At 51.5% G+C, this 21,699-nt stretch overlaps 1 protein-coding gene across 1 annotated transcript in view; it reads left to right on the forward strand.

The window, feature by feature from the left end:
- Positions 1-21,699, forward strand: part of CPXM2 (carboxypeptidase X, M14 family member 2) — an 83,642-nt gene that overhangs the window by 53,177 nt on the left and 8,766 nt on the right. Inside the window, exons 5-11 of the mRNA XM_090278712.1 lie at positions 935-1,019; positions 1,911-2,061; positions 7,121-7,209; positions 14,677-14,800; positions 15,940-16,136; positions 17,251-17,430; positions 19,695-19,992. Coding sequence (XP_090134838.1) covers positions 935-1,019; positions 1,911-2,061; positions 7,121-7,209; positions 14,677-14,800; positions 15,940-16,136; positions 17,251-17,430; positions 19,695-19,992 — 1,124 coding nt within the window. The remainder of the gene's footprint in view (positions 1-934; positions 1,020-1,910; positions 2,062-7,120; positions 7,210-14,676; positions 14,801-15,939; positions 16,137-17,250; positions 17,431-19,694; positions 19,993-21,699) is intronic.

A 21,699-nucleotide genomic window follows, 5' to 3' on the forward strand; every position in this document is an offset into this window, starting at 1 on the left:
TTCTTTGTCAAGCCCATCAAATGGACCTCCACTCGGGGAAGTCAGGTTAGGGCGGTTTTGCCCTGTAGTTTCTGTGCAGGGGTCTGGCTTCGGACCCAGCTGCCCCTGGATCAGTGCTGGGGCTGGGGCGGGGTTGGGGTGGACAGCCAAGGAGAAAATCTGTGTCTCTTAGAGACTCAGGTTGTCATTTTTGTGGTTGGTGGGCTCTCATTCGTTAGGTTCCCACATCAGTTTCCCAAGTGAAATTTCTGGGCCAACTCGCAGTGTTTACTGAAGTTAGTTTTCCACATGGGACTCTATTAAGCTACTACTGTGTGTGACGCTAACGTTCACTGTGAACAAATATGTGCCCAATGGTCTGTCTTCCTATGCGTGACCCACACGTAGTGCTCGCCAGGGGCCAGGCAGCATCCCAAGTGTTTAAATGGTACTAATCGTTCAATGCTTGCTTTCATTCTAGAAGCTCAATCCTTTATTCTCTGTTTTAGTCCAAGGAAAAACTGCTTCGTGTCTTTATTGAATAACCGTGTTAAGAAAGCTCCGTACTTTTATGATTCTCACGTCATGTGAATACACTGTGACCTAGGCCACGGCCATGGGGAGGGTAAGCCGACTCTGCTGAGGCCTCCCCTTCTACAAGGAAGAGGTGGACATTTTATTTTAATTAATTAATTAATTTGTTTATTTATGTATTTATTTTTAGAGAGAGGGGAAAGGAGAAAGAGAGGGAGAGAAACATCACTGTGTGGTTGCGTCTCACTTGCGCCCCCAACTGGGGACCTGACGTGCAACCGAGTCACGTGCCCTGACTGGGAATCGAACCAGCGACACTTGGTTTGCAGGCCGACGCTCAATTCACTGAGCCACGCAGCCAGGGGGTAAGAGGTGGACGTTTTAAAGTGCATGGTTTCAATGACATTTTATTTCCTCTTAGGAGTGACTGGGTGACCTCCTATAAGGTCATGGTGAGCAATGACAGCCATACGTGGGTCACTGTCAAGAATGGATCTGGAGACATGGTGAGTCTCTTCTCCGGGCCACCTCGGTCCCTGGCATTGCAGGCTCTGCAGAGATGGGCAGGGCGCCCGGCCAGTGTCTGCACCTGGGCGTTGGCCGATTTCACTTCAGCCAAACCAGCCACAGGGTCTGACAGGGACCGACCCCCATTCCATGCCCGAAGCGCAGCCCCAAGGGCCCTGCATTTAGGGCTCATGTAAAATTCAGAGCTGCTCAGCCTCTTGCATGGCTCACAGGTCAGCCCGGAAGTTGTGTAGCACTTAAAGAAGGGGGCCCCCTCACAGCCATTCAGTGATGGCAGTGCCCTGACTTGCCGTGATGGCCCCGACCGTGCGACTCCAGGTTTGGCTCTAGGCTGGCCAGTTCTGGTCGCATCCCCTCTTCCTCAGGTTCTCACACGCTTGCTCCTGGCGTGGTCTCCAGGGTCTCGCACAGCCTGACTGTAGCCTCCGTAGCCTGTGTGCCAGGCCTGTCCCTCTGCGTCCCCTCTCGGGCCCCTCCCTCCAGGCGTTGCTGCTTTGTTTTAGAATCCTTCGCACCCCAACAGATCTGGGTAGTTTGTCCTCAGGGCCAGTGCGCAGGACAGCTCCTCCCCGGAGCTTTGCCTGGTCCTTTCCCCTGGGAACCCAGAGCTCTGTGGCTGTCCCGTTGCCATGGCACGAACCGGTTTCACCTGTGATATCTAACTATTACCACCCCCCACCCCCGAAGACAGGGTCTTCCTGAGGGCAAGGTCCAGGCCTGACTCTGCTCTCCTTTCCCCTTGATGCCCAGCACGCACGTGGCATTCCTCAAGAGCCCTCGTACCCTGGGGGGTGAGTGAGTTACTGACTCTGTGATCCCTTGATAACCGAGCTCCCAAAGATTCTCCCCCCTCCCTTGTGTGTCAATAGATATTTGAAGGGAACAGTGAAAAGGAGACCCCCGTTCTCAACGAGCTGCCCGTCCCCATGGTGGCCCGCTACATCCGCATCAACCCACAGTCCTGGTTCGACAACGGGAGCATCTGCCTGAGGATGGAGGTCCTTGGCTGCCCGTTGCCCGGTGAGTCCGTCCTCCGTGTCCCCACGGGTGCCCCGCCTGGGCAAATGAAGATAAACCAAGCGAGCTTTTTCTCACGTCAAGAGAGACTCCTATCTATTGCAAAATACTTAGAAAACGTGGGTCAACAACAAGGAAGTAAATAAAAACCTCCCATCATCCCACTCAGAAAATACCGTGAGCCTGTGGTGGTTTGCCTGCTGGGATTTTAAGATGATACATATTTCAAGGTTGAAAATTCACACCACTCTACCACCCACATGCAAGCAGTAACACATGTAAATGTTCTTGAGTGTCCCTGCTGCCGTGGGTAGAGGAGAGGGTAGCAGTTAATGTTGAACTTGACCATGTACACAGTGTCTTTCTGTTTCAGTGGTGGCACCTGGAGGGCTCTGTCTTTGGGTAAATGTTTACTCCTTTGGAACGAGTGAGTTACTGACTCTTGGATCCCTTGCTAATCAGTCTCTAAACGATTCTCCCCTTCCCCTTGTGTGTCGATAGATATGTGAAGGAATGAGTGACAAGGAGACCTCTGTTCTCAATGAGCTGCTCTATGTTGACACATTGGTGTCTGGCCATGACCTGACAGGGGCATGTGCTATCCAGATCCTTGCTGGTGTCTGCTCTGGTCAGGCCGATCTGGCCTGGCTCCTGGCTGGCTCATCGCTCATGGGTTTGTGCCCATATGGAGCCCACGGGCAGCAGCCTCTTCACCTTGACCAGGCAGCTCCAGGAAACTGGCCCCCAGAGGCCCCGTTGGAATTGCACATTCCTGCTCCTGCAGCCATGCCGCAGGGAGGAAGGCGCACAGGCGCGGGGTGAGGCTTTCCCATTCCTGTGTGGGGTGAGATCAAGCCTTGCTCCCTCAGGGATCCCCAGGTCCCCCAGCACTGCCTGGGGAAGGGCCCCCTCCCAGCTCTGATGTCTGCAGGTGCTGCTGAGGCCATCTTGCTATTTCAGTAACCATGCCACCCCCCACTAGTTACTACTTTGCCGCATTTTCAAAGCCTATTTAATGTCACTTATTGCTTGTCTCTCAATCCCATTATATCCCCGACCTTGCTTTGCCAACTGTGAGTTTTTAGAACACAGTCTCTGTATTGGTGAGAAAGATGGGTCTGTCTGCCCACTTACCCGCACACCAGACAGATTCTTTGTGCTGTATTTGTACTTACTAACTGCAAAACTTTTTCATGTCATTAAAAGAATTAGAGACCATCTGTCTTATGGATGCCTTTCTCCTGGTTCATGGGCAAAATCTCATGTTTTTAATCTGCATTTTCGAGTAGGAAGTTCAGTTCCCAATATTTTGATTCTGTAAAGAACCCCAGAGTGCACACCTTTGGTTCTGTGTCTTTGTGCATGTCCAGGATTACTATATAAATCATAAGACTGTTCAATTATAGGATGACTGCTTAATTCAATTATAAAAAGCAGAGTTGCTGGTGCGCTGGGAGTGTGCGTTTTCAAGGCCGAGGCAGGAAGAATGTGGCAGGCCTACCTGGTCTTCGATCTGGGCCTCCTTCTGTGGCTGGTTCATCCTGGAATTGCAATCCCGGGTCCTGCCTGCTGCCCCCCAGGGCCTGCTGGGCTTTTCCAAGCACATGGCGTGTGTAGGCCCCGAGGTGGGCAGGTGTCTGCGAGGTTCCCTGTGGGCTAGGCCGGGGGGCTTACCGTCTGTGCTTCTCAGCACAGCCCCCGTCTGCTTGCTTCAAAGAGCAGAGGATTCATCTGTTGTTGAGAGGGCACAGGGCCGCTGTGAGAGTCTCATGAAATAAATATAATATACATTTTCCTGTGAAGTTATTCTTGGTGTGTGTGAGTGTGTGAGTGTGTGTGTGTGTGTGTGTGTGCGTGCATGTTTGAAGTTATATCCTGGAGGCAATTTAAGCCTTGCAAAGACAGACTTACAGTGTGAAGTATGGACGGGTTTCAAACGTGGACCCGGAATGGCTCTATTTTCCAATCCTAAATACTTAGGGCCACTTTTTCTCTAGAAGTTACTTAGCCGTCTGCCCAGAGGGGAGCTGCCCCATGGTGGTCACATCGCAGGACCCGGGTGGCAGAAGGCTCATCGCCCTGTTGTCAGCACAATCCGTTTGTGCAAGTTAATGAGGCCAAAGGCAGGGACGGCCCAGCCGCTCAAACCCACGGTGACCGTGCGGCCTAAAGGCAGCCACCCAGATTCTCTTCTTCCTGGAACTCTTGTTTATGAAAAATTCACTTACCTTCGCTCCTGCTTCTCCTGGTTCTGTCCTTCCATCCCTTAGCTCACATCCTGGGGACTCTCAGGTGGGGCAGAGGAAAGTCCTGACTCTTTTGAAGACTTCCTGAATAGTTTTTCCAGAAGTTTTTGCCCTGGAAACTGAATTCCCTTATACCATGGTCTATTATTAGGATTTTTACAGCTCAGGGGTAAAGGAAATACGGAGTGTTGTCTGATGGTCACAGAGTTTCAGTTTTGCAAGATAAAAATGTGCTAGGAATTCTGGGCCTGAGAAGGGCCAGGCTCAGTTCTCACTTGTCTGCTTACCTACAGCGTTGGACTCCTTCGAGGTTCCCAACAATACTTGATCTAATCAGAATGAATGGACAGGCAAAGAAGGACTTATTCAAAACATGGGAGGCAGGAAGTTGGGAAAAAGACTCACTGTGGTTTTGAGGCCCTTCTGAACCTCATACCTATGTGTTTAGGCGAATTGATTAGTCTTCAGGCTGGAAGAATGGAGCCGGGCATGGGGCTCTTTTGTCGAGTTCTGGGATTCTCTTCAATCCCTTCTAAGAACCATAACTTGTGTTCAGAGGCAAAGGGGGCTTTACAGAGTCTTGGAAAGAGGCCCCTGGGACTTGGAGGGTTGAATAGCTCTTAGAACACAGCACGTCTGTAAGTTAGGTGTAAATTAATGTGAAAAATATGCCGTACCTTTGCTCTGACTCAGAGGTTTGGAAATCAAAGGAAAGGCAGCTTGCCTGCTGATGGGATCAGCCTGCACTCCCCGAAGGAGAGCCTTGAAAAGTAAGTGGGCTGAAGGGAGGCCTTTTGGCTGAAACTGAATTGCTTTTGCTTTCTTTTCTGGACAAAATGCCAGCTGGCCCTCCCACATGACTTCCCTTTAATGACAGTCATTTGTTCCTAATAGTATTCCTGGCACACCTTTTGTGAGTATGAAAAACTGTCTTTTTATTGTAGGGGTCCGTATGTGATTTTCAGCGCAATGCGTGAGGCCTCAATTTCAGGGGTGAAGCCAGTCATGACCTGCGGCCGTGGGGACACAGACGTGTGGCTGCCTCAGGCGACTGCAGATGTGTGTACTCAGCACTGTGCGCTGAGTACCTTGTCCCTGCTGACACAGTGCTCAGTACCTTCACACAGTACTTCTCAACCTTCTGAGCCCACGACGTCACCCGGGATTTTTTAAAATGTGGATTCCGATTCAGTAGTTCTGGGCTGGGTCTACCAAGCGGCTACACCACTGGTCTGTGGACCACATTTGGTGGCGTGAATCAGGGCGCACTGCTCTTGGTACTACTGGGAGCATCATCCGCCGCTGCCTCTGCCTCCGGACTTGGCCTTGCAGCCACTGGGATCAAGCCAACACCTGCTGTGGCTCCAAGGTTGCCTGTGTGGTTCCCGGGCTAGTACATTGACCTGTCTTACTCACTGTCTTCTGGCTCTGGCTAGGTAGCTCAGTTGGTTAGAGCATCGTCCCAATATGCCAAGGTTACAGGTTCGATACCTGGTCAGGGTACGTACAAGAATCAACCAACGATGCAGTTGATAAGTGGATCAACACATCGATGTCTCTCTTTCTCTCTCTCTCTCTCTCTCTCTCTCTCTCTCTCAAATCAATTTAAAAAACTGAAGCACTGTGTTCTCTCCGGTTGAAGGAAGATCAGAGCAGTTGTCCATCCGGGCTGGCTGAAGGTCTGTTTGCCTTGCTCCTTTTGTTAGGTCAGGAGAAAGACCTCAGGGCTCACTGAGTGGTCCCTTCTCCTTCTCCTCCTGCTCATTCTCCCAGTCTCTCCTTTCTTCTAAGAGTTCTTTGTTTTTATAATTATATAAACAATACACACTTATATAATTACAAGCATGAAAGAAACAAACATCAGTTTATATGGAGGAGAATCAAGTCAAGAGCAGACATGTCCTCTGCTGACCCCAAATCCCAGTCCCCAGCAGTGACCCCTGTTCATACATCCTGATTATGCCTCTTGGGGCACTTCAGACCCAACAACAGAACCCCAGCTCCCACTGCCCCGATGGGCAAGGGAATTATTCATCTCGTGTGATTGGAAGTCCTCAGGATGGTTGGGCTCTGGGGTTGGCTCACCCATCAGCTCCTGACATTATTGGGATTCTCTCTGTCCTGTCCTTGGGAGAGATTTCCACTCACTCCTCCTCTGTGACATTAACGTCCTTTCCTTCCATCTGGACCAGTAAGAGCGGCCAGGGCATGCTGTGCTCGATTGGTTTAGACCAGTCACATCGGACCCCTGGAGCTGGGGCTGTGAGGTATGTTTCTGAGAAGTGGAGAAGGGGTTCCCAAAGGCCACAGGCTTCTGTGAGGAAGGGTGGCAGTGGACTGAAGGCTGCATGAGCAACAAATAGTGTCCAGCACACTTCCCAAAATTTCCATTTATGCGTGCGGTATGGCATTCATTCATTCATTGACTCATTCATTCATTCAGTGCTGACAGTTTGCCAGACGCACAGATTATTCCAACTAATATCACCAATAAACCAATGAGAGAGATGCCAGTATGTTCTGTTAATGGGCGAAGAAACGAAGGCAAAGACTCTTCAATGATGTGCCCAGGGCCATGTAGCACATAAATGGAGAAGCAGAGATCGGAGCCCAGGCATCCTGGTCTGTGCCCACGCTCTCCATCACGGGGTAATTCCGACTTGTAAGACGCTTCTAGAAAGCTGTCTCCCTCACCTCCGTGGGAGCGTGAGAAGCTGGTGATCGGGCTGTGTCCCCACATGAATCAGGCACCCCACAGAGCCACCACGAAGAATAGAACGATGCCAGTGAGTTCAAAACCACGTTTCTCTCCCTAGATCCCAACAACTATTACCACCGGCGGAACGAGATGACGAGCACCGACGACCTGGACTTCCAGCACCACAACTATAAGGAAATGCGCCAGGTGAGGCCCGGGTTTGCCCGGGAGCCGTGTGCCCGCAGAGAAGCACACGGGTTTTTATCTCCAGGAGTTAGGAGGCTGTGTTAGGGACAGGATCCAAAGGATCACTTTGGTTGGCTGAAGCCACACTTAAAGCTTGCAGTTTCAAGGTTGAGAATGGGAGAATGTACGTGACCAGAGTGAGGCTCCCTTACCGGCAATGGTTGAAATAGAATCCAACCCCAGACGTTTCTGATTTAATGCTCTAGTTCTTAAGACTCTCTGTGTGTTTGAATGATTCACTGATTTAGGGATCATTCAAACTGCGTGGGTCACACGCAGAGTCAAGGAAGAAAGAGGATCTAGAATAACACCAATGATGGGGAAAGCCAGGAGCCCTCGCCTAGGATCTGCATTGATTTACCTACATTACCTGTATTAATGTGGTCGGTCCTTCCAACCACCCTGGGCGGGCAGGGACTTGTTATCCTTACCCTACTGATGGGGAAACTGAGTCACTGAGCATACATAACCCCGTCCTTTATTATTCAGATTCTCTGATTCTCGATCTCGGCTATACATTAGAATCACCCGGGGAAACTAGAACACTACCTATACATGATCCCCTCCTTGGGGCCAGTGAAGGCAGAATCTTCAGCAGGAGGGCCTGGGGGCCTAAATTGTTTATGGTTCTAGTGTACAGCTTGGCTTCGGAGCCCCCGGCTGATATCCCTCCAGCTCTGAGTCCTTTTGTACTGTTAGGAGGACACAAAAATTCCAGCTGAGCACCCCCAGCTTCATGACAGACACCACGGAATTCTGAGCTATATGGACACCATTTGCGTACCAGGTGCAGAAGAGGGAGGGGACAAACGTTCTTTAGGACAGGCTGAACGAGCCGTCCCTGAGCCCATGTTTTGCTCCGGAAATCCTGTTCAGGGTCTGCTCCCAGCATGGCACTGAAAAGTGTGTGTGTGGGGGGGGGGGGGGGGGGGCAGAACGGTGCCGGCAAATGAGAAATCCTTCGATATCAAATAATCTGTTTGAAGAAAGAGAACAAACAGAGAAACGCTCTCATGAATGCATCCACGGGACAAGGGTTCACCGAGGCCAAACCAACAAGGCTTAAAGCAAGGGCTGCTAGGTGCAGCGGCCCAGTATAAGTTCGCGGGCGTTCCGGAGGTCGGAGCAATTAGACTGAGCCCAGAGGGCTCTCTGGCTCATCCAAGGGAATCAACAAATCCGGCTTGTCTCCCTGTCATTTAGCTGGAGACAGTCACCCAGCTTCCAGACACTTGTCAGCACGGACTTAGAGGGCGAATGTGCCAAAGAAATTGTCTTGCTGTCTTGCTCTTCAGAAATCACAGTAATGTGTTTGGACTTGAGGTTCGTGAGTCATCTGGGGTGTTTATATGGCTCTGCTCACCGCTCCACTTTAAGGAGCACTTGTGCGTTAACTCGGCTTTGCTCACAGAACATCTCAGGACGTCTTGCAAGCCCAGGAATTAGACAAATACCAACTTGGTGCAATTAATGTCAAAAGCAATAACTCTAAGTGCGTTTCAAAATGAGTGAACTGTGCAGAGAGTCCAGGCAGCAGGTGTCTTTAAATAGGCGTCCCACATGCAAAACTGGGGCTGTTCTCCTGTAAGAAGAGATGGGGACTGTGCTTCACCACCTGGCCACCATTTTGGGTAGATGTTAGGGCTAAGAGGAACCTTGGCGTGGTCAATGCAGCCCCGCCGGTGATGTGGGATGACCCTCCGAGGTCCCAGGGCCCAGCAGCCCTCACCTGCAGGGCATCTGTCCGTCCTGCAGAGTGTTCAGTGGGAAGTGATTTGCCACTTCATCCCTGGTTCCCGGGGGTGGGAGAGCAACCAGCGTTTTTAACAGTTTCCCACGTGGAGTCTGCTAGGTTACTGTAGAAATCTTTCTACTTCGGGGGCAAGACAAGTTCGCTTGTCCTAGAACTGAAAGAGACGTTCCCAACAAACAAAAAATGAGAAGCAGCAGCAGGAGCAGGAAGACAGAAGAGAAAAATGGAAAAACACACTGCCTTGGAGGAGAAAGTCCTGAGAACGTGTGTGACTCCCGTGGGCAGGAGATTCTTCCAGCACAGGGACTCGGAAGGCCCTGTTCTCCCCAGGGGAGCCCCGGGGCCAGGTGGGGAAGGCAGAGGAGAGAGAGTGCCTCTCAAACACTGGTACCCCAAGGCAGAATGCGTTAGTTATTCCCAGGGAGCCGAAGGCCTTTCACAGCAGGGTTACGGCTTATAGGTGCTTAGCACGCGTTTGTCTGCTTGTTCCTCACGACTCCTGCACTTGGGACCGTGAGGCCAGAGGCTCTCATTTTAGCATAAATTCATAATGCACACTAGGTAAAATGTCTGTGTGATGTTACCCCAGGGCAGATACTTGGGGAATAGGAGGGAGGGAGAAGAGACCGGCCCGGCTGGCCACGGTTGGGTGGGGTTTGGTTGAGATGGGGCGGGCCAGGCCTGGGCAGGCAGAGATGGACGAGGGGACTCCGAGCGGTGAGGGCAGCAAGAGCCAAGGCGCAGAGCTGGGACCGATGGCGCGTCTCTGGAATAGGGGGCGTCTGCTGGGAACGAAGCTGGCCTGAGTGCTGGAGAGGCTTCTGTGCTGGATCTGGGCATCGGGGGGGGGGGGGGGGGGGGTTTCTCTGTGAGCGGAGCTCAGGGGGAGCAGCCTGGAAGCTGTACAGAGTGTGACTGGTGGGTGCTGCTGAGTCCCCAAGAGGGGGACCTTCCCGGGAGGGGGCTGAGGGGAGATGCATTTCTGAGGTGGCCTGGCTAGACCTAGGTCAGCTGTGGGAGCGAGTTGGGCAGAGAGGTGACTGGCATGCTTCCTAGAGTGTGGGGTACTACCCACAAGGGGAGGAAGAGAGGTGGCTTTGAGGAAAAGGTTGATTTGACTTTGGAGTTGAGCATGGGGTTGTCAGGTTCCAAATGCTTGCAAGGTTCTGGCTGGGAAGTAGAGCGTGATGCACGAGGAGGGAGTCAGTGGAAACATGGTTGGAAGGCAGCCAGCTAGCGGTGCTGATTTGTAGGGCAGCTGAGCATGGCTGGGGGGCCGTGGGCCGTGGCAGGGGTGGGGGCGTGGGGCCCTGGGAGGGGAGTGGCTCAGCCTGCCCCTGGGGCGGGTGGCCTGGCAGGAAGCCAGGGCAGGGCAGCAGGCCCGCAGACCCAGACCAGTGCTCCCCAGTGCTCACCCATGGGCGCCTCTCTCACCATGATTCTCTCCCACCTCCCCGCCTCTGGAATTCCTTTTCCATTTGATCCAAGATAACGTGTTTCTCCAACCAATGAGCAAAGATGGTAGAAGAGGACTTCCTCTTTTTTCCTTTTTAACTCACTGGATAAATACTATTCTGTCAGCATCACGTGCAAAAGAAGTCTGAAAGTCCATCATCCATGAACTCATGAACCTCAGGAATCAGCGGTTTTCACGCCCCCACCCCCCCTTTCTGCCCAGCGTTTGCATCTCTCCGTGTCCACGGAATTCACGTGGTTTTGTTTAGAGGCTGGTGATGACTTTGCCCAGCTTTTCTCAGAGAACCCGGGACCTGTAGCCAGGCTCTGTGCTGTCATAGTAACCGTAATTCTGCAGAAGGTTCAGGGGAGCGCGTGCCTCCCCGTTTCCTCAGCCATCTTCCCGCTCCGGAGCACGTGGGCTGCTCCTGGATTTAACGAAGTGGACCGCAGCCGCTGTGACCCTGCCTGTCATTTCACTCCTCTCCGTGGACAATTTCCTTCCGATGTGTTGCTGGAAACTGGTTACCGGGAAAGGAGGCTGTTTCTTCTCCTTCCTTCAGGAGAGGGGGGAAGCAACGGAACCCCAAATTCAGAAGGTGCACAGACAGCGAAGTACCCCCCACGCCACCCCCCATCTCGGCGATAAGGAAATGGGGTCTTGACGGGGCCGTGAGTCCTGCACGTGCAGGTCCTCTCTCGGGTGCCATTTCTCAACACTGTCTCATTAGCTCCTCCCTAAGCGGACTTTTTAGAAACGTCAATGAGTTATCCTCCCTCCCCGACTGTGTTTTTGGGTAGGGCTGAGCTTTGGAGGGCCACAGCGCGTCTGAGCCCTAAGAGCCCATCCCCACCTCCTCAGAGGCAACGTCATCCCTGTCCAGAATGCGTGCTCGCAGGCAGCGACGTTCCGTGGGCGCGCTGCAAGAATTTAAAACACGCATGCCTGACTGTTGAGTCGGGGCACTGACCTCTTTCCCCTTAGACGGTCAAATTAAAAAAATGACAACCGCCAACACAACAATAGCCGTCTGGTGTGAATGAATCAAAACCATACCTATTTTTTTTTTTTTGTCAGATCAACAAAATATATTTTTGGTGTGCCACAGAATTTTAGTAGTTTATATGTGTCTTGAGATGGAAAGAGGTTGAAAATCATTCTTCTAAGGCCATGAAGAAATTCTAGTCCTTCCCCTCGAGACACATCAAGACCCAAACACTTACCTCTAAGACCCAAACTCCAAAAAAACCATCTTTGACCAGTTTCAGGAACAAGTGTGGCGGGTCATCACGCAGGTCTCTGACGGTGCGGCTGGCCACGGGAGAAGCCACCACAGCCACTGTGCAGACAAGATCGTCAAGAAGCTTGTGAAAAAGATTCTTCAGATGCCAGTGTTCTCATTCTTGTGTGTTGGAAGGATGCTTTGTAACAACACAGTAATGCACTCTATTACCACAACCCGAAGAGGGAGGACGTGGCTGCTATAATAACACTGACCGGTGGGTCTGATGGACAGAGCAGGCGGCGACTCATGGCCGAGAGCATCCCAGACGGAGAGACTACCCTTGGCTAAGTGTGCATCCCAGGGAAGACAGTATTTGTCTTTTTCCAGTGTCAGGGTCATGACCGCTAACACAGGTGGACCATTTCTCCAGCAGCTCAGGACGGCCAGGCTCTGTGCGGAGTGTTTACGTTCCTTGCCTAGTTCAGGACGAGCCCCGTGGGTCTGTGCCGGCAGAACTCGTGACTGACCGGAACGCTGGACAGTGCATTGCTCGCTGCTCAGCATTTGCGGAGGTCAACGCTGGAAGCGGAGAATGAAGCCGGCAGGGACTAGGACCCGGGGCCCCAGATCAGAGGGCGAGGGTGCTGTGGCCACCTTGCAGAACGGTCACAGCATGCCAAGGAAAACCGGCAGCGGAGCAGTGCTGCGTTTCCTTGCAGACAGCTGAGGGCCCTCCCTGTCCAAGGCCCTGGCTCCACTGGGAACCAGCAGGGGCGACCGGGCTGGTCACTCAGCGTCTCTCTCAGCCTGTCTCCATATCTGTAGAGTGGGGACAGTCGCCTGGTGGTCATGGTGCGATTCAGTAGAGAGATAGAACACAAGATATTGTAACACAAGGTGAGTTGTTATGAAGGAGGCATGTTTGCCCCCAGGAAAGAATTAGACCCTGTGTTCCTGACCATGGCTGCCATGTCGCACCTCGTAGACATGTCATAAAACAGAGCCCCACCAGCTGGAAATCCCTCCTTTCCTGCAGAAAGGCTTGCTGAGTCTTCTTAAATGCAGGATGCTGTGTTAGGAAAGGGAAATGAAGCACACAGCAATATAACTCCTCTGTGTCATAAATTTCCACGTACTACCAATTCTCTAGTCCTCATAGGTTTTAACCCACCATAAAATTCGCAACAGATGTGCTTGCAATTTACAAGACATTTTATGTATAATTTGGCTGATCATGGATTTTTTGAAAGATGGTTTGAGCACATCCCTCTGGGCCAGGTCTTCCTCCAGCCACCACCAACCCTGCTTCTGCCATTGTTCTAAGGATGAAGCCCTCTCTGATGGGCACCTGCCTGCCCACTTCTGTGGCAGGGATGTCCTTCCTCGCTGTTTCTATGGCCCCCCGGGTCATTAACACCAGGTTGTTACCACAGCGGTCCCATTGCTCCTGCTCCCACCACGATGGAAGCTGGTCTTTCACGTGGGCATGGCTGAACCATTTCACCCAGCAACTCCAGCCCACATAACAGGCCACTCACAGGTCCTTGTTCAGAGATGGGAGGTGAAGTGACCTGAGGAGAGGGTGTCTCTGTGCTCCCTGTCCCCGGAGGGCAGCTTGTGTCCTGTGACAGGCAGAGCCCTCCTTACCTCCCTGGCAGCCTGTCTCCTTCCTGCAGATGGCAGCTGTCAGTCTCATGAACTTGACTTTAAAATTCAGAAGACAGCACGCATGAATTCTCTTCCTAGTGGAGGCCTGCTCCCCCCACCCCACCCCCCACCACACCAATGCTGTGCGGGTCACTGTAGGACTGCCATCTGCTGCTGCCCTGTGTGTTCCAGGCCTAACATCATAGATGCTCACTCAATTAGAAGGAAAATTGATAATCAGTAATAGATATTTATTTAGGCAGGGGTTTAGAGATAAAAGCCTCAGTTCATCCCATGAAAAACCTGCAGTCCAGTGAGGGGAGAAAAGAGAGCAGAAAAACACAGTGAAAACCTGATACCACAGCCAAGGGAGGTGATAACACAAGCTGAGGACGTGAGAGCCACAGCCAAGGGAGGTGAGAGCCACAGCCAAGGGAGGTGAGAACCAGAACCAAGGGAAGTGAGAACCAGAACCAAGGGAAGTGAGAACCACAGCCAAGGGAGGTGAGAGCCACAGTCAAGGGAGGTGAGAACCAGAACCAAGGGAGGTGAGAACCAGAACCAAGGGAGGTGAGAGCCACAGCCAAGGGAGGTGAGAACCAGAACCAAGGGAGGTGAGAACCAGAACCAAGGGTGGTGAGAACCAGAACCAAGGGAGGTGAGAGCCACAGCCAAGGAAGGTGAGAACCACAGCCAAGGGAGGTGAGAACCAGAACCAAGGGAGGTGAGAACCAGAACCAAGGGAGGTGAGAGCCACAGCCAAGGGCGGTGAGAACCAGAACCAAGGGAGGTGAGAACCAGAACCAAGGGAGGTGAGAACCAGAACCAAGGGAGGTGAGAACCAGAACCAAGGGCGGTGAGAACCAGAACCAAGGGAGGTGAGAGCCACAGCCAAGGGCGGTGAGAACCAGAACCAAGGGAGGTGAGAACCACAGCCAAGGGAGGTGAGAACCAGAACCAAGGGAGGTGAGAACCAGAACCAAGGGAGGTGAGAACCAGAACCAAGGGAGGTGAGAACCACAGCCAAGGGAGGTGAGAACCAGAACCAAGGGAGGTGAGAACCACAGCCAAGGGAGGTGAGAACCACAGCCAAGGGAGGTGAGAACCACAGCCAAGGGAGGTGAGAACCAGAACCAAGGGAGGTGAGAACCACAGCCAAGGGTTCTGGGAGGGCAGGGCAGAGGGGACCGGAGGATGACTTTCCAGGAGGTCAGGACAGCACTGTTGTGTAGTGAGGGTGGGGCGATGGGAGCCTGTGGGAGGGGAGCTGGTGTCTGCCTTCTGGGAAACTCCCCCTTCAGTGTGTAGCAGTCATTACTTAGAGCCCTGATCCGTTCTGTTTTTTAGCTGATGAAGGTCGTGAATGAGATGTGCCCCAATGTCACCAGAATTTACAACATTGGCAAGAGCCACCAGGGCCTGAAGCTGTACGCTGTGGAGATCTCCGACCACCCCGGGGAGCATGAAGTTGGTGAGGCAGCCCCTCTGGGACGCCCGTGTCCCCTCGTGTCTGGGGCCTTCCTAAAGCACCAGAGGTGGTTTGGTCTGTGAGGGCATTTGGGCACAGGGCAGGGGCTGCCCATGCACCACTGTCACTTAGACAGATTCTGCGCCATTCTTTCCGTGAGCCTCTTGTCTTGTGATACGGGCTGTCGGCTTATTGGGGCTGGAAATGCCCTCCTCTCTTCAGGGGGGATCTCTCCCGTTTTCCATCCTGTTCTGAGTCCAGGCACATGAACCAAAGAAGAAGATGGCCAGAGACGGCTGGGACAGGGTCCTTTCCTGGAAATAAATTCTGGGCTCCCTGGTCACTAGTGGCTCACGTTAGAGGAGGTCCCTGATTACTTTTAAAAACTTCAATCCCATTTCCCCTTAGTCGCCCCTAGCCGATCTCCACCTCTAAGTCAGAGGGGCTTCTCTGGTTTTCTTCTGGTAAATCTGGGAGCCCTTGGGGGATTCCCGATATTTCCATTCAGAGATTAGTCTGATTTGTCCAACTTGGGTGTTCACCAGTATTTCTGGACCTCCTCTCAGGAGTGTCTTGTATGGGGCGTATCTGCCGGTAAAGTTCCATCGTCTCGAAGGCAGTGGCTTTGCAGGGAGGGGGGCCGCGGTGTTCCCTCTGTACCCACCACTGGAAAAGCCGAGCTTTGCCAAGAGAAAGCTCCAACTCAGCCCATTCCAAAACTGGGTCGTCCGTGACTTGCCCTGCTGAACCGTCTTCTGCTTGTTTTGTGGCCTTGTGAAATTTAATAAGAGGTGTTTTTAGGGAGAATAATTGCCTCCCCAAACAGAAAAATAATGGCTCTGGTTTGTGTTTAATTTGTAAATTTAAACCCTCTTTTATCTATTACCCTCAGACAGGAAGAAGCATTATTACCCAGTGGTAGGTATCCCCTAAGATTTTTCTACACGTTTTCTTAATTACCTACTTGGGTATAAAAAAATGATGGTGGCAGAATTTTGGAGGTTTAGTTGAAAGAACCGAGGGGGCTGAGATTGTTTGTTTGTCGCGTTCAGAGGTTTGTTCTGTCCCAGCACAACGTGATGAGGGCTGTTTTGCTACAAGCATCTGACCGGACCCTGTCCTTTTCCCGTCTCTGAGTCCAGGCGAGCCCGAGTTCCACTACATCGCGGGGGCCCACGGCAACGAGGTGCTGGGCCGCGAGCTGCTGCTGCTGCTGGTGCAGTTCCTCTGCCAGGAGTACCTGGCCGGCAACGCGCGCATCGTCCGCCTGGTGGAGGAGACCCGCATCCACATCGTGCCCTCCCTCAACCCCGACGGCTACGAGAAGGCCTATGAAGGGGTAACTGCCCAGTGCCCCCGCCCAACGCGACAGCTGGGCCCCTGATGCACAGCTCACTTGGCCAGGAGTTCAGATCCACACTTGGGCCCTGGCTGGGTAGCTCCATTGGTTAGAGCGTTGTCCGGATACGCCAAGGTTGCGGGTTCAGTCCCTGGTCAGGGTGCATGCAAGAATCAGCCAATGAATGCATCCATAAGTAGAACAGATCAATGTCTTTCACCCCTAAAAATACTACTACTGATAATAATAAATAGAAGCCCACTTGGAGCTTCCTTGTTGAGTCTCGACGCTGAGGCAGGGACACAAGGTTTATGAAAGACACCAAACTGGAATTGAGAGTAGTGGGGACCCTGAGAGGGGCACATGTCAACGAGTGGAGAAAGCAGACATGAATCATACTGTTATATACTCAGTTGATCATAACAGAGTAATGGCACCTCACATACGCACCTTATCCGGGCATGCTCTGGCCTGTAAGGCTCTCCTCAGTCCTCTGGGGACAGTCATTTTAGGATTCTGACACATCCTTTGTATTTCACATTCTGAATATGATGTAGAATTTGCTTAGGGTACAGTTATGTGTAGAATTACGTAGAGAAGAGAGTCGGTATTATCTAGGAATAAAATGGAAAACTTTACCTAAAGCAATGCTACCGACCAGGCACCAGCTTCACGATACAGAACTTTGGTTGTGTTTATGAACACACATGGGGATTGGCGGAGCCAGTCGGTCGGGATTTGTGAGCCAGAACTGGGGGCTGGACCGGGAGGCTGTTGACTTTGCAGTGATGATGGGCTTTCAGACGCGTTACTACGCAAGGGTTTCATCGGACCAGTGCAGAAGCTCTCAGGGGCAGTGAGTGGGGGTAAGGGGTGCCAATACTTTCTGAGCGCTGGTGCAGGAACCCCTCCCTCTGGAGTGACTTGGCTGTCATCCATCCCCCACCAGGTATGACGAGGTGTTTCGGCGCTCTGCTCGGGATTTGTCATCGGGTCGGAGGGTGGGCGGCAGCTTAGAGACATGGCCCGGAGGGTGGCGGAGGCGTCCTGTGTGTGGCCCCGTCAGCACTGCCCCGCGGTCTGTGGGCCCCTCTCACTCTGGATTCTCTCCCAGGGCTCGGAGCTGGGAGGCTGGTCCCTGGGGCGCTGGACCCACGATGGCATTGATATCAACAACAACTTCCCTGACCTGAACACGCTGCTCTGGGAGGCAGAGGACCGACAGAACGCCCCCCAGAAAGTCCCCAACCACTACATCGCCATCCCCGACTGGTTTCTGTCTGAGAATGCCACTGTGAGCACAGTTCCCATGATCCTCAGGGCAGCGGGAGGCCGGCATGGGCAGCCCCGGCCTCTGCGGGGGGACAGGGCAAAGCCGTGGCTTCTACACGTCTTCTCCAGAAGCGGGGAAGTGTGCGAGATAATGAAACACCCTCCAAATTGATATTCGAGGAGATTCTTTATTACAGAGAAAAACAAACATTGAGTTACATTCCTTTATAAGAACATAGTGCTTAAAAAACCTCCCTGATTTGCATGCTTGCACCTGTCATTAGCACCCCACCTTTGGCAATTCTATTGCTCTGTCCTTCATCCTCACTGATTGCTGGAAATACCTTATTTTTATTTTACTAATGCCCCATGGGCTTATTACATGGGATCCTTCTTTGGAAGGAGAAACACAATGAGGTGAGAAATGTTTCCCCCAAATATCTTAAGTCCTTTGTTTCACAAAGACTATGTTGTAGAAGAAATAATTTTCACAGAATTTCCTGCCCTTTTTATTGCCTTCTTTGCCCATGGTCTTGACCCCCGGTCTCTGAATGTATATGTCCTGAAGAGGTCTATGTGAGTTAGGGTTAGGTTCAGTGGCACCAACAGAAAAAGCAAACAAACAAAGAAACAAATTTCGGTGGCTTAACAAGGTAGAAGTTTATTTCTTTTTTCACATAAAAGGACCCTGGAGGCGGATGATCCGTGGCTGGCCACCCAGAAGCCCCACGGTCATCAGGAACCAGGGACTCACCCATCTTCCTGCTTCCATCTTGTCAGCATATGACTTTCATCCTCAAAGTCATGATCTAAGATAGCAGTGGGGGCTCTGGCTGTTGTGTCTGTGAAGGGAGAGAAGAGGAAGGGTTAAAGAGAAGCCCTCCTCTCCGAGAATTTCATAACTTCTAGGGGCGTTCCTAGAATTCCTACCTAATGCTTCTGCTTAAATCTCATTGGCCAGAATTTAGTCAAAAGATGCTATCTGACCACTGCAGGGAAGGGTGGGAAATGGTATATTTTAGGCAAGCACATGGCAAACTCCCTTAAATCATTTCCAATGTTTATTTTTCATTATTAATTTTATTCTACTGGAATGATCTTTATAGGGATCAGTAATTTAAGACAAATACCCGATTCATTGATCAGTCTTTGATCATATCAAGCTTCCCAGCTGCAGTTTCTAACATGGTCAGTGCCCTTCCTGCCTGCCTTCACCCACTTTTACATTTATACTGTATCATTTCATTTGTAAATGTTTACTATCTCGAAAAGATGGGACTCTCTTTCAAAATGGAAATTACTGCCATTATCATGGAAAACTAAATTATGTCTTAATATTATAAAAATATCTAGCCAGTCTTCACATTTTGTTATCATCATTCTCTCTCAGCTCCCTGAAAGCAGGATCCAAATAAAGCCCATCATTTTGACTGGTTTATAATCTTTTACGCCTCATTTAAGTGACAGATTTCTCCTCTATCGCTTTCCTTTCCCCTTGCAATTTTATTGCTCTTGATCTTGTAACAACTAGGTTATAAACAGCTAGACTGTCTTGTAGCGTTTTTCCCTTGTCTGGGTTCGGCTAATTGTGTTCTGGTGAGGTCCTGTAATGGAGTCCGCTACTTCTTGTAAATTGGCAGTGAATTCAGACCAGGCTAATGAGAACAGAGGCTGGTAGGCTCCAGCGCGCAGGCCGCGTCCCCCCAGGCCTGCTTTTGTCAATGGTGGCTATTGGAACCCGGCCTCTGTTTATTCGTTCATTCATCTGCAGATTGTCTGTGGTGCTTCCCCACAGAGTTGAGTAACCGGGACACAGACCAGACCGTATGGCCTGCAAGGTCTAAAATGTGAACATACTGCCTGGTCCTTTACAGAAAGAGTCTGGGCTGAAAGCTTGGCCTGACTCGGGGTTAAATATAGTTGAGGCTTGTAACAGTGTGTGTGGTTCTTTTTCTGTCTGGACTCTCCGTAGCCAGCGATGAAGGCACCCCAGGCCATTTCACCAAGAGTTTCGAAATGCTCATCCTCCGATTTTACCCTTCCCTCTTCGTCATTAACTGGAATGTTCCTATAAAAAGAAACTTACCTGGAATTCTCTTGTGTAAATCCATTATTTCTATAAAGTGCCATTGTTTCAGGACTGATTTTGAAAGTCTCAGTTTTGCTGGGATTCGTCCATGAAATTATGGCCTTTTCCACCTTGTTGCTGTTTGGAAAGCCGGGGAAAGAAAGCAGTTTGCTCCTTATTTTTCTCATCCAAGTGCACTTGATTTGGAACGCTCGCAGGTGGCGGTGGAGACCAGGGCGGTCATAGCCTGGATGGAAAAAGTCCCCTTCGTGCTGGGCGGCAACCTGCAGGGGGGCGAGCTGGTGGTGGCGTACCCCTACGACATGGTGAGGTCCCTGTGGAAGACGCAGGAGCACACGCCCACCCCGGACGACCACGTGTTCCGCTGGCTGGCCTACTCCTACGCCTCCACGCACCGCCTCATGACGGACGCCAGGAGGAGGGTGTGCCACACCGAAGACTTCCAGAAAGAGGATGGGACGGTCAACGGGGCTTCCTGGCACACTGTGGCCGGAAGTAAGTCTCTGGTCATCTGGGTGTCCTCACGGGGCCAAATGATGATGAACCGCAGGGACGGGGAGGGACCCTGCGGGCCACCTCCTCCTAACCCTCCTGTTGGCATTATCAGAACACCGGCTCCCCACAGGTAGCCACTGAGAGGTCCCAGCTCTGCAGACCGTCCTCTTTCATCCTTACCAGCCTGGGAGGGGCATGACTTGCTCCCCTTTTATAAATTACCGGGGCTTGGGCACTGGGAGTGACCTGCCCTGGCGAGAAAGGGTCAGAGCTGGGGTCTGTTTGACTCCGAGGTCTGCTCTTAGCCCTGAGCCTTTCAGACTTCATAGGGTCAGAGGTGGGTTAATGTGGATGCAGGGAAATATCTGACCGAAAAGCAAACCCAGCAAAGCAGCAGAGAGCATGGTGCTGTTCCCACCGTGGGGACACCCCATACGTGCTGCGAGCCCGCAGAGGGGGCCCGGCGTGAAGGGGCTCTGAGCTTCAGGTGTGTCCTGAGGCCTGACAGCTGGGGAAGACTGTTTCACAAGCCTCCTGTCCCAGGGAGGTCTGCAGGCTGGCCTCCCACGCAGTCTTTCTGGTGGAAGCCCGGTGGGGGGAACGACATGGTGTTGCTCCAGCATCCACACAGGACCACATGCTTCCCACAGAGTCTTCAGGTCCAAATGTCAGGATAACCACTCACTTCCTCTGTCAGGGCTGCTTTTGGCCCAGGGCTCCCCCACAAGGATGGTTAAGGATGTCACATTCCCTAGGGTCCCTCTGTGTTGGGGCGGCAGGACCCCAAGCATATTGCTCATTAGTCATTTCCTTGACCTTGTGAGGGTTGCTCAAGCTGCTGATGAAATTGAAAAACATCCCATGTCAAATAGGCCTAGATTCAAAGTCTGGTTCATCAGTTGGATGCTGTGTGGCCTTGGGCAAGTTACTTTACCTCTCTGAACCCCCATATCTTTCATTTGTAAAATGGGCATGATGACAATGATGCTGATAACAATGGTGATGATGATCCCTCTAGTATAGTTAGGAGGATTGGGTAGGTGAAAGATGTGCCTTTGTTCCATGTCTGGCTTATTGGGGACACTCAGTTGTGGTCAGTTCCAATCCCATGAAACCCACGAAGCCTCTTGCAGAAGCATATCCCATCTCTCCGTTGCACTGCACCAGTTAACATCAAAACCATTTTATTTTTAATATCATTTTATTTTGCTGGAGACTCAGCCTTCACATACCATTCAGGTATACTTCCACCCTTGGGAAAAGATAAATAAAAAGCAGCAGAAATATTTGTATATGTGGCTCTTTGAACACACGAAAGCTTGCCTTTTTTTTTTTTTTGTGGTGACCTACCAAGCAGAGGCATTTTATTTATCTCTGTCATGGATTTGCTCTACACAGAATAAAAAAATAAATGCAAATCCCTATCTGTCAAGAAAATTTCCTAATGGTCCAAAAGCCTTCTTGCTGTTCAATTCTAGCCCCTCACACCTGCAATCATCTTTGCGTGAACCCTGTGTTTATTTTCCTGGCTGCCATGACGAATTCAGTGTGGGCACAGCTGCATTCCTTAGCGTCAGGTCAACGGTCATGTTTTGAACAGTTGACTGCCACACAGTCCCATTGGGGGCATTTAATTTTTTTTTTCTACCAATTATAGTTTCCATTATTTCAGGGACTATTGTGGCGGAGCCACGTGGTGGCCCGAGC

The sequence above is a fragment of the Furipterus horrens genome, unplaced genomic scaffold (assembly GCF_987537825.1).
Source record: "Furipterus horrens unplaced genomic scaffold, mFurHor1.1.pri manual_scaffold_5, whole genome shotgun sequence".
Lineage (NCBI taxonomy): Eukaryota > Metazoa > Chordata > Mammalia > Chiroptera > Furipteridae > Furipterus > Furipterus horrens.